The 18,999-nt window shown below is 37.6% G+C and overlaps 4 protein-coding genes across 4 annotated transcripts; all 4 read left to right on the top strand.

Moving 5' to 3' along the window:
* The first annotated feature begins 2,593 nt into the window (after positions 1-2,593).
* LOC144641949 (furin-like protease 2) lies at positions 2,594-7,799 on the top strand. Its single transcript, XM_078500964.1, has 8 exons — positions 2,594-2,783; positions 3,742-3,924; positions 4,321-4,488; positions 5,187-5,327; positions 5,666-5,827; positions 6,135-6,281; positions 6,549-6,713; positions 7,258-7,799. Exons 1-8 carry the CDS (start codon positions 2,651-2,653, stop codon positions 7,284-7,286), a joined length of 1,128 nt encoding a protein of 375 aa, XP_078357090.1. The 5' UTR covers positions 2,594-2,650; the 3' UTR covers positions 7,287-7,799.
* A 3,156-nt stretch (positions 7,800-10,955) lies between these two features.
* On the top strand, positions 10,956-12,788 carry LOC144641948 (histamine H2 receptor-like). The gene is made up of 2 exons (XM_078500963.1): positions 10,956-11,084; positions 11,419-12,788. The coding sequence occupies exon 2, from the start codon at positions 11,439-11,441 to the stop codon at positions 12,390-12,392; it is 954 nt and encodes a 317-aa protein (XP_078357089.1). The 5' UTR covers positions 10,956-11,084; positions 11,419-11,438; the 3' UTR covers positions 12,393-12,788.
* Positions 12,789-13,518: 730 nt separating this feature from the next.
* On the top strand, positions 13,519-14,958 carry LOC144641946 (adenosine receptor A2b-like). The gene has a single exon (XM_078500961.1). It carries the CDS (start codon positions 13,809-13,811, stop codon positions 14,760-14,762), a length of 954 nt encoding a protein of 317 aa, XP_078357087.1. The 5' UTR covers positions 13,519-13,808; the 3' UTR covers positions 14,763-14,958.
* A 2,195-nt stretch (positions 14,959-17,153) lies between these two features.
* On the top strand, positions 17,154-18,716 carry LOC144641947 (adenosine receptor A2b-like). Its single transcript, XM_078500962.1, has one exon. The coding sequence runs from the start codon at positions 17,713-17,715 to the stop codon at positions 18,655-18,657; it is 945 nt and encodes a 314-aa protein (XP_078357088.1). The 5' UTR covers positions 17,154-17,712; the 3' UTR covers positions 18,658-18,716.
* Positions 18,717-18,999: the final 283 nt, after the last annotated feature.

Genomic DNA, 18,999 nt, shown 5'->3' with positions numbered 1-18,999 from the left:
TGCTCGAGGCGATAGCCGAAAGCAACTCTAGCTTCTCTCTGATCAGTTTCGCTACTATTAATTTTCATCTTGGGATAAACAGTTGCTGATATGACTTGTTGTATAACTTTCGTAAGTACCTAGAAACCTCTGTAAAAAAAGATGATGAACATGCATTGAGTTAACTAGAACCAAAGTACAACCATAATGCCTTGCCAGCTTTCTGCTTTACAGACATTACGGATCTTTAAAGATACTGAACTTTCAACAGAATGCATCGCCATGTTTTTAGGTCCAATAGGTCCAGAATTTAACACTAGTTTTTTTGATATTTAAATGTCACATTTTATGTCGCCATTTCTGTGGTATTATCATGTGATAACAACAACAGAGCACACAAAGGACACTGATTTACAGTGGTCCTTTAAGACTTTAATCCTTTGGAACGTATAACGTACTCTGTGCCAAGAAAGGAAAGCAAATTTTCCCGGAGGTGTTTGTTTGTATGCTTGTTTGGTATATACCATATCATCGACAGAAATAAAGTGTCTATTTTTCACGCATTAAACCAAGAAGATATGAAGGGAAAGTGTGAGTAGTTAGAATTTGCGTTAGCTACGTTTATTCAATATCTTTGCCCCTGTTAAGAATTTGTAATTAGATGTATTTTTCTATCGTATCGGTAGTTACGTAAAAAAGAAGGAAGGAGTAGAAGTGGACATTTGCATAATCACGATGAGCACTACATTTTTCTCTGTGTGTAGTCCAATATTAAGGCAGCCAAACTAGCTGTAATTTGTAAATATCCTGATAAAATATTTGAATAATATACAATTTTAACTTTTTGGTAATCATTTAAAATTACGCTTTACGTTTGTACACAGGCTAAAGTCTTACTGATTTCGAGGGGGCGGCAAAGCACAGGCTATAAAACTTGAGTGCGTTCCAAAAATGCTCAAACCGGCTCGATTTCCTTAAAAAAGATTTGCCATACCAAACTTCAATCTCAGAGCAACAACTGGCGTTATTTTCATTTCAATCAAATGAAGGGGAGGTTGCTAAAAGCTGATTACATATGTTCGGTCTGGTTAAAACAATTGTTTCGAAACACCTTAATTAAAGGCCGGCGAACAATGACGAGGAGAAGAGTTTCCTTTCACAGTAACACTGACTGTAACAGTGAAAGTTATAATGACGGCAACAGTGACCGCAACAACCCCCCGCAGGCTACTTTCTAGTCCTGAGCATGATTTTTGATACAAATATTTCATATTTTTAACTTAAATTATACGTAAGCTAGCCACATCCGACTCTTGGCCACCAATCAACAATTGGAATTACTAGAAAATAACTGGTACTAAAAGGCCAGAATACTTTTTTTGATTGAAGGAGTGAAAATGGTCACTTTGAGAATATCTATCTACCGATAAGCTTATCTCGGGAAGTTCGAAACGGAAAAATATTTCGAAGGAAGATCAAACCGTATTCATCCCAAGAGAAAAAAATACGGTTGCCATCTCGAAATAATTGCCAAAACATTTACTTCCCATACTTCGAGTAAGGGTTGATCATTTTCTATGAAAATGGCAAATCCCTTGCCAGTTTGTGTTGTGTTATAAGGTTTATAATAAAGTGTTTTTAGTGTAGTTTTATAAGGATATAAAGGGTCAATAAATAAATAATAAAAATAAGTATATAATTTGAACTAGTAAAATGTGTGTATTAGCATTTTACAGGCTCTGGTCAGAAACCGAAAATGCAAGGCGCCAACTGAACATTTTGTAATTTTTAGATTTTACTTATTCAAAATATCTATAAATCAGATTAAGAAAAACAGATAACACGCCCTTAAAATTTTCTGTACAAGCATAGAATAAGATTAGAAATGGAAGAATTCTCATCTCGAATTTTTAGTTTATGTTTATTGTAACTACGTGTCACGTCCTTCGCATATCATGTTACAGACTGTAGGAGTTTTGGAATCACTATATTTATTGGTATTATCCCATAACTTCAAATAATGAAATATCGGAAGGCACGTTAGAAATTTCTAGCTTGAACACACTCTTTAGAAAAGCACTTTTTCAAAATTGCAATTTCAATAATTCAGTCTTTTTTAAACACTCATTATCATTATTATCACTATGTGGTTTTAAAATTGTCACAGATCCCTTAGTACAAAAATTTATATAAGTATAGTAAATTGAGTGTTTTAAATAAAAATAATCGTTCTGAATAATAAACAAGTACCTTCTGTCATGTTAAAAGCACTAAAATCTATTTTTGTCAACTATGATAAGGGTGGCTTATAAATCTTAACCCTCAGCTTGTTTACTTTACAGACGTCAAAAGTCAGGAAGAATAATAATAATCAGAATCTGCAAAACTGGAAAGGAAATACCTTGGTTCGAAATCCACTGCAAATAAATTCGTGCCAAGGAATCACAATTTCCTGAACTGAAAAATACTTTTTATGGCGCCGGTTTTAATTTACCACATTGACACCCAATTCTCCACCTTAAACATGAGGATGTGATAAGCACGTATCTGAGTATCTATTCCATTTAAGAGTCGTACGTGTGGTTTATTTACATTTAGAGTAGTGCGAGTGAGCAAGCAAGATATATTTTGTTAAGAAACACATTGTGATCAAGGTGTTTACAGCATCAACATGGAAGGGAGAACTGTACTTTTCCTTGTCACATGGGTCGTAGTCTTTGCAAACAGACACACATCAACTGCGGAAGTCACCGTAAAAGATTCCAGAGAGACAAGTTTACCGAGCGTGTTCTCAAGTGTTAAAGGTAAACTGTTATAAGCTTTTATTAATCCTCTTTGTTGAACTTATCAAGTTTGGCGACCTCTATCAAAGAGCTATGAATCAAATCGCTAAACTGGCAATTTTTTTTCCATTTCTCGACAGAGGGTATATCGCGAGAAGATTTTTATGTTTAGATAAAAGTCTTCTGCCCAACATACTATATACGAAATGCTGTAAATTGAATTGTTTTTTTTTTCTTGAAATTCGTTGCCTATAAAAACAACATAATTTTTTATTTTAATTTCTTTTTCTTCGCAACAATATAACAAACCTCTTGCATGACGTTCGTAAAAGGGCCAGTAAAGTTAAAAAAAGCTTTGATCCTAGTTCGGATCCGTGTACGAGAGTGTATACGCCGCATTATATAAAACATTGGGTCAATTTGTGCGTATCTTTTAGCACAAGAAAAGGATGAAATATTATCTGGCTTTCACTATGTGATTGGTTGTCAATATAGCTTGTATGTCCCATGCAATAAATAAGCAGCTGCAAATTAAAATTAAAACAATATATAATTTATGGAGCACTGTGGTCATAAAGTGTTAGTTCGCTCTCTTTATTTGCTGTTTTATCACTTCTTCCCACGCAAAATAGTTCGTCTGTGGGTTCTCTGCCCTACCTCAATCAGCCTTGCTAATCCATTTCGCCTTTATTCATCTTGAAAAAATGCTCGTTAAACAGAATTTTTTTTTTCAAAAATGTGACGCTGCCCGTGTATGTGAAGGGCTAAGAACACTTAACTAGCCGGAGTTTCAGCGGCCACCTCTGGCTGCACTAATGTAACAAAAGGGTGAGAGGGCCGACAAGTTTACAGTAGTTGCGCAAATTTATTTCACACCAAAAAAAGAGTCCCAATTAAGACTACCTGTAACTTGGGAAAATATACTTGTTAGCATTATTTAAACGTTTTTAACATTGTGTTGTATTGATTTTTATTTTAGTCAGTTGCAGTAGAAACGTTCCGCACTGCGAAGAGTGCCTCGACCACAGAACATGTCAGAGATGTCAAGAAGGCTTTCTTTTACTTGACAGCTATTGGGGTGCACAATGTGTGGCTAGCTGTCCTGGCGGTTACACCCAAATACAAACAGACAGAAAAGGCTTGGTATGTAAAAGCAGTAAAGGTATGTATGAGCTTTCTTTCGTAAACTCTGAATCGTTCTTGGAACGAAAAAGGTTATACCAGACTATTGAGACAGCCCTGTAAATGTGCAACGACTTATCAGATAAGGAAAAGGTGCTGCAGATGACAATTCATTGCTTTGAAAATATTGTAAGGGAGGACATGACGCTTAAAAATAAAAATTGTATGCTTAAAAATGCTACAAAATCACACGAAACGTGTACATTGCACCTCTGCGATCTCCTTCCTCTTCTAAAATGATTTCACATTTGAATGATGGGTAGAACTTTCGGCTGCATTGTCATTGAATGTTTATGGTGTTGATTTAAAACTGTCTTCTATATTATATGCAGTATACGATCTTTCTCGCTAGATCTGTCTATTTCTTGTTATGTAGGATGCAACAGGATACCTAAATGTTCTCAGTGTGAGGAGAAGTTTGGTAACATTTGTGACAGATGTGAAGATGGGTTCCTACTCTTGCAGCGAGGCACTGGTGCCGAGGTTCAATGTGTTGCTTCTTGTCCCGCCGGATTCGTCAATCACGGAACAAGATGCCGAGCAGGTAAGAAACATGCACTATGCGGGAGGCGCGATGGTCTAATAATTAGTTCCCCTGCACTTCAGACCGAGTGGTCAGGGTTAGTGCCCTGGCCGGTGTCATTCTGTTGTGTTCTTGGGCAAAACACTTAACTCACACTGTTCCTCACTCCCCCCAGGTGTATTAATGGGTATTGGCAAAGTAAACGCTAGAGAGAAACCCTTTGATGAACTTGCATCTCATCAAAGGGGAAATTAGTAAGAAAACTATTTCTTCATACAACGGAAACCGGGGACCAGCGCCGGCCTGATGAGCCACTAGTCCATTCCAAAACAGTGGCATTCCAATAAGCGTACATGTTAACCAAACCAACGAGCGAAAGAGACATCTTCTCCTTCTTACTCTCTTAACGTGGGCTCATGTTTATCGGAAACTGAGGCTGTTGTCACAAATGTGACGAGGGGAATGTAACCTTAACGCTGTTCTCTCTAAAAGGCTTTATCTTTATCAATTTGGATATCACGCAATAGTCAAAAGCAACTTATTTGGTATTCCCGAGTTGTGTGTAAATGTGTTGTTGTTGTTGCTGCAAGAAATTATCACTACCAACCTGATCATACCAAATGCTAGTTAATGGTCATTGGAGGCTTTTTCATGCTCCCTTGTCATGGGCTCACGCCGTAGCTCTGCATTACCTTTAATTTTTCCTCTCACAATAACAGAAATGTGCGAAGATTTCTTCTGCTCACGCTGTAAAGAAGGCTGGGTCCTACAATACAAAGGAGGAACCAAGTGTCTATCCAACTGTCCTTCCGGGTTCTATAGAAGAGAGGATTTGTTCAGCGATCAACCGTACTGTGACAGTAAGTAGTAAATGTGTTCTTATTTGCCTCAGTATTTGCAGTAAGTAACATTTGATATGCAAACGAGGAGGACGTGGCGTAGAGTTTTAATGTTAAGCGCGTGAAGCACCGGCAAGTCCAGCAATGCGGATAAACTGCATTCAAAATTGGCTTTACCAATGGGTATTGTGTAATAAAACACCATTCTACTCGCAAAATGTATGCGATGTTACTAATTTTTCCCATATTATAAGATGATCTGTCATTAGCAATGGGTAGAAAAGTTGAATAATAAATTGAAAACAAATGGATGATAATTATAATATACCTACAACTAAATGATAGATCATTTTTTCTAGTCTGTCGAGCGAACTGCAAGAGCTGTCAAGACTCTTACAACTGTGACGTATGCGAAGATGACTTCTTCCTTTTCAAAGGCGTTTTCTCCAAGTGCTTACAGAGATGTCCTGTTGGATATCTTGCAGACAATAGTCAGTCCTCAGGAAAGGTTTGCAAGATAGGTACGTCCCATTCTTCTAATTCAGATTCTCTAACACGTGCCAAAAAATCGAATACCGTAGGGCAAAAGCTTTATGTAACATGTGTTACACTCGAACCACTCCTTAATAACACCTTTATGATATCATGGACAGAACTTTCCCTTAGTCCCAAAGAAACCAGATAGAATTCACATAATTTTTATCTTTATAATAACTTTTTTATGGACAACTGTATGATCGAAATGCCATTCGAGTAAAACAAAAACATCTCGTCAGAAAGAAAAATCTTACAATTAGACACCTCAAACCAACTTTTTTTTGTTAACAGATAAAGGTGGCTGTTTGGACGAAAGTTGTTCTGTATGCCAGGAGGGTTGGTACCGAATTCGTATCAGGAAGTCCTATCACTGTCGTGAAGAGTGTCCAACAGGATATTTTGGGGTCGAACGAGCAGGGCAGCTAAAGATTTGTACTCGTAAGTATATACGAGTACATACATTGTTGCGAACACGAAATTATAAAAGGGAAGATTGCGGTGGGTGAAATGACTGAGAAAGGCGATACCCACACCCAGGAGAAAGACAGAAGTCTAATTTACTAAGCATCACTGACAACTGTGTGGCTTCCGTAAGAAAAAGAGAATATTTCTTCACACGTTTTCCCATCTGGTGTTCGTATATTTTTAAGCTTCATAAATATAACAAATGAAAGCTGTTTATTCATACGTGTGCTCCATGTTAAGGTTGCCCGTATAACTGCCAAGAATGCTTAAATTACCGGGAGTGCCAAAGTTGTAAGCCGGGTCTCTCCAAGCTTGTACGAGATGGAAGAGTTTATTGTGTGTGGCATTGTCCTCGAGGCTTCCTGGCTCAGGAAGACAACAACGAAGAAAAAACATGCGTAAAAGGTAGGAATAGCTTCAATTCCTGCTTTAACAGGGTAGTCAGAGTTTTTTTTTTACCATGATGGGGCATTACTACATGGTGAAAACACCTAATCAATTTTCGAAACGGCAAATTGGGTGTAAATCTAAAATGAGGGTTCTTAATAAACTAGATGAAGATAATGCCAATCGTTTCGGTTTGTCAAGGAGACACCAAAGCTAGAGTGCGCCTCAAAGACATTGTGCTTAATTTTTGCGGTGTTCTTGGCATTGCACAGAGTCTCTATGTGTTTAAGCTGTAAGGAACCGTTCGTTCATTGAAAAAACAAAAAATACTGGAGGAAATGTAAAGTACTTGTGTTGAAAAAACAGTCAGTCTACCAGTAAAAGTAAGGACAATGACAGTCCTTCAGTTACGCTTAGTGCAACTACTCAACTTCGACATTTATATCTCGATGATGAAAAGGCAGATTAATTTTCATGCAGAACAGGGATTGAAGTGGTGTTTCAATAAGTACTTAGTCATATAAAATTTAATTCTTCTGATGTTTCTTTGTTCAATTTTCAGCAACTGGCGATATTCTTGAACGCTTATAAGAGAAAGTACAAGGATTCATAAAATGTATACGACTAGTATAAGTAACTTTTGTTGGGTAAATTACAATGTGAACCATGGAGTACACATAGCTGCTCTTTCAAGTTTAAGTTATACTACGGGCAGAATGCAGTAAATGGCTACTTATTTATAATATATTTAAAGCGCATTTCACATCCTCGGCAAAAAATGCTTATGTTCTCCATCTATGAAATCCAGAGGAAGGAAAAAGTTAGGTGAAAACTAAAGGAGCTCGGATGTTAAGTGACAGAATTGCATTAGTTTCGTGGGTATTATAAACAAGACATATTTACATTTTCATGTATTCTTTACTTTAAAATTACATTTGATTTTAAGATACACGGTCAATTCTTCAATAACCGATTCATCGAGAAAATAAAATTGTCATTTAGTTTGGAGCAGAGAAGGATACCTGGGACGAGTGAAAAGTACTAGTCAAGAAAAATATGCACATGTTTTGTATCTTTTAAAAGAGTAACCCGTTTTCTGCTGCCATCATGCAATGGTATATTATTAGTAAACTGTAAAGGTTCTAATACTGTACTTTTTTCTTACTGTTATATCAATAAACTTCACTGAGATGAAAACCTGTTTGAATGCCTACTCAGTAAAGTAGGTCGCGTTCTACTGGGATCAACTGCATGTTTAAGGTTGGTTGGGCTGTTTCGTGTTCAATCGAGAAAAACCCGTTCTCGGCTGGTTTTGTTGATCAACTTTCAACCAAAATCACAATTCATTTGGTCGAAGTCTCCCAATAGAAACCTTTATCAACTACTTTCGGTTGAAGCAGCTGATCAACATTCAACAATCCTATGAAAACGGTTTTTGATAAATATTCAGCTAGCCTGCGTCGCAGCCGGACGTGTCACAAAACCTCGGTATACTATACCTATACCAGGGTTTAGTTCGTCTGCAACGCAGGCTATATTTAGCAGTCCTGTCCGTGTCAACCGCGCTTCGCGCTCGAACTCCCCTTCGCCTTTCCCTTTGAACGCCGGCCACGCAGGCTAACCAACCGAAAACAGTGTATCCCTAAAGATCACGGCCGAACGGTTATCAACCGTTTCAACCGAAAACGGTTGGGAAAGTGTTCTATTGGGAAACTTCTACTAAATCAACCATGCAAAACCGGTAGGGGATAAAACGGTTTTCCCCCAATAGAACAAGACTTACGTTATTTTTATTAAAATTATGAAGACGTGCCAATTTGTAAAGGGGTCCCGTGTTTTCTGGAAGTAAGATGAATGAGGAAAACGACATTTTACACCGTGGGAGAGTCCTGATCTTGCGATTAAACCATGGTGATTTCAATTCAAATGACAATGTCCAAAATTATTTCGTAATTGGAAATCAGATTGCGGTGTTCTACAAGGGCCGTCTTTTTTTTTATCCCGACCTCGTCACTAAAATAAGTAAAGAGTCATGCAGCTTGCAGTTTATTTTTAATTGAAGTGGCTATGAGTCTGTGACTTAAAACTCACATAAAAGCCTAAATAGGCCAAGTGAAATAGACAAACTTAAACATGGCATGCAAGACAATTGAACGAAGACAGCGAATTGACATCCGCACATTTCACAAAAAAAAGTCTTTCGCTACTATACGGAAAAGCCGGCAAAACCAAACGATGATCACGAGCGACACTTTGTTAAATGAAAATTAAGTTCGAAGGTAATATCCTGCTAATCCTCTCTGACATATGTAAGGTAAGGTAGGTAAAACTTTATTTATGCAGGGTGGCCCATTCAACACAGTGAATGGTAATCTTAGTATAGCGACGAACTGCGTGAATTATTGCAAGCGGAGCTTGTTTTGCACATTATCACCCTTGCGATAAGTTCAGCTAGAGTCAGCAAGCAATTTATAATTGTTTGAGTTGGCGAGGACTTGACCCACTGAAATGTATTTGCACTTTTAGTTTTCCGACCTTAAAACAGTGTACTAGTAGTGGTAAGCACAAGTGAAACAGGCATACCAAAAATTGCAAATGTAATTGTCAACGGACCACAGAAGCGATTGTCTCAGACTCGATGTGAGTAATCTGAGTATAGCTAGTCTGATATAGCTTGGTGTGATTTTCATGTACCCAGCTGTAAGAACAGTGTAAGAAACACGAAAATCAACGCTACAAATTGAAAGACAACAACACGTCAAAAAGGTTCAGCCTTCAACTGAATAAAAGAGCTGTTGTTTGTGCTAGCTATGTTTTTGCAGATTTGGTAAGTAAATTTTTGTTGGTTTTTGCTTCTTTTTGCATCGAATTACTGAGTGATCGCATCAAGTTTTTCTCCTTTGTGAGAACGTTCCAGCTGCAATGGTTCAAATAACAATTTGCTTCTGAATAAAAGACAAATACAAAATTTCACTGTGAGAATAGTAACTGAAAGGAAGCTTCCGCTGCGGAAAACATCAAACGACCCTTTAATATCTTTTCAACCAAGTCTTTTTGAATTAACCAAAAAATAGATTTTGCTAAGCTAAAAACTATTATTTTAAATTTTGAACCTTTCATTTTGTTTTTCTTTCATTTTAATTTTAGAATTTTCGAACCCTTAATTATTCTCAATTAGTTTTTTATTTCCATTTTCATTTCATTTCCAGCAGACAGTATCATAATTAAAGGAGTTGACGAAAAACTGAGTTTCAATTTAGTGTGCTGATTTTGTGCACAGTTCAATGGAACATAGAACGTGCATCGAATCTAAACCGGTTTATTCACTAGCATGACATCTGATCAGGCATGTCAAGCCGAAGAGGATATTTGACGCGGGCTTAGATGACAAAATGGCCTAATTTTGTTTGTAGATAGGAAGATAGAAACGCCAATTCAGCACGTTTTTGAAAAAGCAAGCATCCGCTTCCTTAGTCGATGAAAGAGTTAATAAATAAGTACTTGATATTTTCCGTTTTTTTTGTCTAAAGAACAAACCTAAATTGTCAATACATTTTCCATTGTGAGAATCAGATTAGAGTATAAAGTCCATTCGGATATCAACAAATATATTCTTTTTTCATATGCAAATAATTCCCCTGTTAATTAAAGCGCTGAATTTCGGCGCTCCCTCTTAACCTTTTCATTTCAGTTTGATTTAGTATGCTTTGAAAAATGCTGCAAATCTCCAGCTATTTATTAATAGCAGTGTGCATACTGCACATTGCCATTAGGGAATCGAATACTGCCTCTTTTAAGTGAAAGAAAAAAAAAAGAATAAATCAGCAATTCCGACATAAGATTTATTTTTCGTGAGTTGAGAGCACTTGAAACCTTAAGCTTTCCTCTCTCATTTCTTTTACGACCTTCAAAATTAGTCCAGTGCCAATTTATTAAATACGAATGAGGTTTGTGGACAGACGACGTCACATAAGAAAATATTACTCTTATTATTATTTTAACTGACGTAAGAAAATTTGAATCAAGAAAGTCGCACGTTGTCCTGCACGCATTAGTTCCTTTCAGGAATAATTATTCAATCCCTGATTTTCTGGCCAATCGGAAGGCATTAAGTATTGCAAACGAAACATCAAAAATAAACTTAATTTTCGTTTCCGTCATCATTGTTGATTCAGAATAAAGTATTTTTTTCTTTAATTTCAAAATCTTTAATAATGCCTATCGGCCATCACTGACTCATAAACCGTTAGTCTTCTTACATGTCCGGATCAACCACTGCAGTTCGCCAGAAACAAATTTATTTGAGAGAAGCGCGAGTGGTCGCAAGTGGAACGATTACTGCAAACTACACCGAGATCTATTTACGCTGAACCCGCAGAACACATCAAGGTCGGTAATTCTTTTCACACCATCATAATGTAAAGAAGTTTTATTTTAACTCGAACCGTTCTTATTCATCTTTGACTCAAAAGCTATAAAAGCGAATCTATTCTTGTTGACTTCATTGATTGTCGAGAACTTTTCGCTGCAACTGGAACTGAGAAGCTGAGAGAATTGGGAACATCTCGAAAGTAGGACGCAGAGCAACTAAAAGCTTCAATACTGCTCTTAAACAACTTCTGACCGAATTATTCAAAAGAAACACAGCTGTCAGGTGTGTTTCCTTTTTGGAGAAAGTTGGCGTTTTTAAAATAACAAAATACGATTCCTTTTTAATTCATAGGAAGCGAAAGAAAATACGACATGTCAAATGATACAAATAATAACTCGCGCAGTTCCAGTCATCATTTGCTTGAACCAATAGACACTTGGTACTGGATCATCAGAGGAATCATCGCCATTTTAACAATCGCGGGAAATGGACTCGTCATTTATTTCATCATTTTCAAACGGCGCCTGCATGTAACCAATAACTGGTTCGTGTTATCCTTGGCGATTTCGGACTTCTGCATTGGTTTGTTCACAACACCGACTGGCCTCGCTTGCACATTTCAATTTCGGTGCGACTGGAGGATACAGATTACATTCTACAACTTTCTGCTTCTGGCCTCCACTTTAAACTTGTGGACAATGGCAATAGACAGATATCTCGGGATTGTGCACTCACTGCGGTACACATCACTCATGACAACCACGCGAGTCATTTTAATGGTTGCCATGTCTTGGGGCATCTCATTTTTTGCTGCATTTGTCCGCTTACTTTGGTTGTATGACAGCGAGCTTAGAAAAACGATCGATAAATACTATCGCGTAGCCATTGATCTTTTATTAGGTGTTTTCTCGTGCGTGGTACTGTTGTTTATTTATCTCCGCATTCTATTTATTACTCGAAGACTTGCTAGACAAACGGCTACGCAAGAGAAAGACGTCAACTACAACCACGCGGCTCGAAACGTCCCAAAATCTCACAGACAGGCACGACGAAATTCATCCACAAGGGTTCTTGGATCGGTAGTTTTATTGTTTGTACTTTGTTACAGTATTAGTATCTATATTTCATTTTGTTCAAATTTTAAGCTTTGCCCTGTAAATCCTTTTGTCGGTACTATCTCTTTGCTACTGGTACACTGTAATTCTGCTGTAAACTTCGCTGTATACGCGTTAATGAAAAATGACATTCGCTTGGAACTAAGTCGCTTATGTCGATGTGGCAATTCTATGGATCTTACCCAGTCTAGAGAGTTTTCCTTAACCTAGCTGTAAATAAGTGTATATGTGTTGCAGTGTTCTGAGTATAATCAATACTCTTTCTAATACATTGTTGTCAATTGCAACAGAGCTTTTAGATAATCACTAACTGAGATAAGTAAAGTGCAGAATAATACTTCACAACAGATCATTGAAAAATTGTGTGACTTGATAAGTAAATAAACACAAACTAAAAAACATTAAAAGAGCATTCAATTTATCTTATCTTCTTTCTGATGCTGTACTTTTTGTGCCAGAAGAAGCAGTTTGCGGGACAGATCGGGACAGAAATACGACGGACAGTTGGAGCTCGTCCCGACAGTGTCCATTTTTATAGAGAGAGTTGTCTGCATTATCAAACAAGAACACACAAGGACCGTCGCAAAATGAGTGGGTTTGTGCGAAAGATAAATCTCGCGTGACCGGAAATAGGACAATTACGTCACTCAGGGAACCATTAAAAGATCTAAAAATTTTTTTGATGTTTTGTTTCTTGTAAAGTATCTGTACTTTGTTCCAATTCTTGCCACCCAAATTTTGTTTTCATGAGATGTTGGAAATTAGCTACATGGAGTAATAACATAATTATCTCGGTTAAACTGAATATTGTTCTTATTGGTTTTCTTGACTGCACTAAGGATTTTGATATTGCTTCTCTGGTTTTGTTGTTGTTATGGAATCCAAAATTAATTCCACTTGAGGTTTGGTTTAAATGATTTCCGGAAACTGGACAGAGGAGTAAATTACGTCTCAACAGCGGAGCATTGAGAGATTACATTTTTGACCGTTTTTATTTTGTCTAGTCGTTCAATTTCATTTGAAATAGTTTAATTGCCTTCATCTGGCAAACAAAATATTGTACTGCCCAGCCAATCAGTGGAAAGCCCGGGACTTCCTAATTTATCTATGCAAACCGGCGCTATACAGTCAAGACTGAGCCCAGTAGCTGGCTGGGCTACGGTCCATTTCCATGACGGTTTTGTTCACTACGGTATACAATGTAAGTGTTGTTAGATTTGGAACCAGACAGAGGAAGGACCTGACTTCCTGAAACCGTAAATAAATTGATGACGGGGGAACAAAAACATTTACGCACAGATAATAGTCAATGACATAATCACATTGTTTTCGGAGAGATTTATAATTATTTTGTTAATGACATTCTTGGATACTGTTTTGGCACAACGTACGTCACAACACTGTGAACATCTTAATCACTTGTAGCTTTTTAAGTTCACGTCCGTCAAAAAAAGCGCGTCACACGGCCCAAAAAGAAGACGAGTTTGTACAGCATAAGAAGCAAACCAGACGCCAGGTACACTGACTGTAATGCTGATCTGAAACATCCTTGGTCATCCTTTGCTAAGGCGTATCAAAAGAAACATATAGAGGTCGACGTAGTCTTTGGAAAAATCAAGAGCTGAAATGGCAAATTCTACAAGTAACCATTCGCGCAGTTTCACTTTTCCTTCACTCGAGCCTCATGACGCTTGGTATTGGGCCATAAAAGCAATCATCGCCATATTAGCCGTCGTTGGAAATGGACTCGTCATCTATTTCATCGTTTTCAAACGGCGCTTGCGTACTACCAATAACTGGTTCGTGTTATCCTTGGCTATTTCAGACTTCTGCATCGGTTTGTTCACAACACCGACTGGACTCGCTTGCACATTTCATTTTCGGTGTGACTGGAGGATACAGATTACATTCTACAATTTTCTTCTTTTCGCCTCCACTTTAAACTTGTGGGCTATGGCAATAGATCGATACATTGGGATTGTGCATTCTTTGAGGTATAAATCACTCATGACAACCACACGAGCCATACTAATGGTAGGCATGTCTTGGGGCATCTCATTCCTTGCTGCATTTGTCCGCCTGCTTTGGTTGTATGACATTGGACTTGCGGGAAACAGAATCGATAAATACTATCGTGTGGCCATTGACATTTTTTTCGGTGTTTTCTCGTGTGTGGTGTTAGTGACTATTTATGTCCGCATTTTGTATATTTCTCGAAAACTAGTAAAGCAATCTGCTGCGCAAATGGATCAGGTCATTTACAATCACGCATTGACTGTCTCAAAGTGTCACAGACAGTCACGAAGAAATTCATCAGCAAGAGTTCTTGGATCTGTGGTTTTATTGTTTGTACTTTGCTACAGTCTTAGTATCTATATTTCACTTTGCTTGAATTTTAGATTTTGCTGTGTAAATCCTCTTGTCATTACAATATCTCTGTTGATGGTACACCTTAACTCTGCGGTTAATTTTGTGGTGTATGCGTTCATCAAAAGAGATATTCGCCAAGAGTTGAAACAGCTGTGGCGTTCTGGCAATCCGATGCATCAAACTGTTTCTCGGGAATTTTCCTTGGTCTAAAAATAAATAAATTTAGTTTAGCAATAATTCCATGTACGTCAAAGCGTTTTACATGATTATTGTTCAAGCTCAATAAAATATATTTATTGTCAAGTTTGGGGGTGTAACTGAGTTGTAACTAATGAAATCGGAAATAAGAAGAAGGAATTTGCGTCACCCATGAGGGCCTTTAAAGTTTTTGACGTACTTTCTTGGTCTTGTCTTGCAACTGAAAAGGGTGCAAAGTCATGGGGAAATTCAGTTATTATATTAAGTTGTTGACATAAAAATTCTAGCAATATTGAATGTGTAGATTCTTTGTTCTAATTAAAATTACAAAATATAATTAATCCGGAACGATTTATTGGCCAAGGTCACTTTCTCAAGAGGGTAATTAGTATTGGCCTTTTCATTACAAGCTTGTATTCTTCCTACGGAATCACAGTGATAATTGACTAACTGTGATGCAGCTATATCGATATCAGAGAATAACTGATCCACATACTTATAAGACGATTGCCAACAGATGTATTGGAGGGCAAGTTCCAGTCAGAGACGTTATCTCGATCGTGACGTGGTGGCGTGAAATGATATTTTTTTAGGCGTGTGAAGGTGTAAATTTGTATACGTAAAGGAAAGAGGGAAAATGGGTGGGAGGGGGGGCATTTAACGTTCCCAAAATACGATTGGAATGCCTAACAGGTGGTTTAGTCTTCGAAGCGGATAAACATATTTAAAAATGATGACGGTAATGCCGAGGGTTATTATTCCTCGTGAAAAAGTTATATTTGAGTTTTGAATCTCGCAATTATCTAGATGTTTTCATGATTGTATCTATCGGTTTTTAGAGAACTTTCCCCAGCTAAATATGTAAACATGGCGTTCAATTCGAAAAAAAATAGCCATCGTGGTTTGCCTTCTTCAAAATACGCAGTATTGGTCATTTCACGCTTTTAATGCAGAGGATGAGTAATTCATGCTTCCTGAATGTGTACGAAGATTTAAGCTCCCGAATCGAAACTACGACAGTTGAGCACCTTTTTATTTGGAAGAAACAGTGATATTAATTGTTATTCATCGTGTTTTGAAAGAGATATAATCGTTGTTCGAATTCGTTTGTCTCACGATGGAGTCAATATGAGGTGCTGATCGCCACATTGCGACTGCTGTACTGCTAGTTAGTCGTGTTCATGTGATTTACGTGTTCAAGTTTATGTCCGTGTTCTCGATTTGGCGTTAAGACGAAAATTGGCATAAGTAAATTAAAACACATTGTGCCAAATTGACTCAGCCAGGCTGTCACTATTTACTTTATTAGCATGAAAGACGTATTTCCATATTGATACAGATAGACTATACTTACTCAAGTTATTAAATTTCTTAATTACTTCGGTTTTTCCGACACAAACGTCTGTTGTCTCTGTCAAGGAAACTGGCGACAACTGCATGACAATCAATAAACCTGGCTTGTTGACAGGAGAAAGTGAGGAAAAACTCTAAACGTCGACGAACTAATTGATCAGTGTGATATATTGGACGAGCTTGGAAGCCTTGCAATTTAAATTGCATCGAACATTTTCATCGAATTTGTGCAGACTTTTGCACTGCTTTTGGCATGCTTGTGTACACCTCAAGAACTTGCGCTTTTCTGATAATGTCTGTCGTGGCTGTGGTAATTGCAGCCTACATTTCAGTAATCATCACATTTTGCCTTCACGTTGAAACAATGGATGATGCTAATAGACTGATACTGATAATTGTGATTGTGAATTGTGACGCTGTTGCTTTACATGCATACATACATTTTTGTAAATGTCCAAAATGCATTAATATCATGATCACTCTTTGGTAAATGGGGCTTAGAAAGAAAGACATACAAATAAGCGAGGTAAAAGAGAAAAGGCAGACAAATAACAGAAATAAGCGTGCTAGACGAGAAAACAATGATTGCAAACGTAAATGAGTGGGGTTTTTTTAATTTGGAGTAGTTGAGTGGTAATGATATATGAAATAGAGATTTTGCGTCAATCAAAAGGACAATAACGTATTTCTCAGATGTTAATATTGCATTTAACTTATATGCCTTTTTTTGCCTCCTCAGAATACAAAATCTGTTATTAATTATTTTTACTTGGTGCATTGTACATTTGCTGATGTTGAAAAAATGCTATTGCGTCGCAAGTAATGAGCGCTGAAAAGTTTAATTTACTTATATTTAGATTTTTTAACCGAGAACAATTTTCATCTTGTTTTATAGGAACCTTGTTTTTCTTTTGGTCATTTTGCAGTGACATCTAGTGTCTCATTATAACCAGTATGAGTGAGAAATGTCAAACACGAGCAAATATTACCTGTGCATTAAAATTAAGAAACCCTTGCTAGCACTGTGTTGGGTAAATTTTGTTCGATTCAGATGGCGAAGAATTTGCAATAAGACGTGCTCATTTACACCCATAGGTTAACACATAAGCCTTTAGAGTTGAGTTGATGAATATAAAACGCGAAACCATTCAGTTATATCCGTGGATCCGGCGACAAACTCAAACAAACAGTACAATGAAGGGCAAAATTTCCTGAAATGGGGATATTAATTAGAAGACACAGCGCCAAAAAATAAAAAAAAAAACCTGACGCCTACGCGGCCAAAGAAGGCCGGATTGGAGTGTTATATAACGCTTCCGGAAAAGACTGGGTGACAAGCTTTAAACGTCGTAAAAAGGTCATAACTTAGAACAACAAAATACAAAGCGGAAAAAGGAAAGACTGACTCAGAGTCTTCTTCATGGTTTCACTGCTTGCGACAAAACTGAAAGAAAACCATTTTAAGCAGAGCCAGGGAAACGCGACATACAGTCGTAAAGAAGAGGCCAATGCCCTGAGGTATCACAACTGACGTGTAGTCAAACTAGTCACAAGTATTTCAAACAGTAACGATTCTACGGGATAAGGCTGAAAGGAGTAAGTAGTGGACATGTCAAATATAACAGGTTCTGCGCGCAGTCCTATTGCTGTTTCGCTTGAGCCAACAGACACTTGGTACTGGGCCATCAGAGGAATCATCGCCATTTTAACAATCACGGGAAATGGACTCGTCATTTATTTCATTACTTTCAAACGACGCCTGCGTGTTATTAATAACTGGTTCGTGTTATCCTTGGCAATTTCAGACTTCTGTGTCGGTTTGTTCACAACACCGACTGGACTCGCTTGCACATTTCAGTTTCGGTGCGACTGGAGGATACAGATTACATTTTATAACTTTCTACTTTTCGCCTCTACTTTGAACTTGTGGGTGATGACAGTGGATCGATATATCGGAATTGTACATTCTTTGAGGTATACATCACTCATAACAACCACGCGAGTCATTTTAATGGTGGCTATGTCCTGGGGCATCGCATTTTTTACCGCCTTTGTTCGCCTACTCTGGTTGTATGACACTCATCTCAGAAAAACGATCGAGAGATACTATCGTGTGTCCATTGACATTTTTTTCGGTGTTTTCTCGTGTGTGGTGTTAGTGGCTGTCTATGTCCGCATTTTGTATGTTTCTCGAAAGCTTTCAAGACAATCAGCTTTGCAGGTGAGCCAGGTCAACTACAATCACGCACAAAAATGTTACAGACAGCAGAGAAGACATTCATCAGCAAGGGTTCTTGGATCGGTGGTTTTACTGTTTGTACTTTGTTACAGTACTAGTATTTATGTATCATTTTGTTTAAATTTTAGACTTGGCCCTGTAAATCCTCTTGTTGGGTCGATTTCTTTGCTAATGATTCACTGTAACTCTGCCGTTAACTTCGTTGTTTATGCCTTTATGAAAAAGGACATTCGCTTGGAATTAAGACGTTTGTGTCGGTGCGGCAATCCCCTCGAGCTTAATACGACGGCGTCTCGGGAATTTTCCTTATCCTAGATGGAAATGTTTTTTTATATACATTATAAAGATAAACAACCAGTTTCCCTCGTAACATATGTTTTTCTAAATGATTATTTCTTCTTTTATTGTTTTGTCTTTTGCTTCAGTGCCAGTTCCGGGAGACGTCCGCGAAACCAAATCCATGCTCGTCCCTATTCAAGGGCGTGTTTCTATAAATACCAACCGTACGTTGTAAGGTTCCGTTAATTTTAACGAACTCAGAGAGTAGCCAACATATTCCTCGCATATTCTAAAACATTGAACACCCGTATTATTATAGCTTACTTGATGTGAAGGGTAAATGTCAAAAATCCAATTTGAACAAAGCGGCTGTTGTCA

The sequence above is a fragment of the Oculina patagonica genome, chromosome 2, assembly GCF_052425735.1.
Source record: "Oculina patagonica isolate OP01 chromosome 2, crgOcupat, whole genome shotgun sequence".
In the NCBI taxonomy this organism is placed as follows: Eukaryota; Metazoa; Cnidaria; class Anthozoa; order Scleractinia; family Oculinidae; genus Oculina; species Oculina patagonica.
The sequence above is the reverse complement of the archived record's forward strand: the minus strand, read 5'-3'. Positions and strand labels throughout refer to the sequence as shown.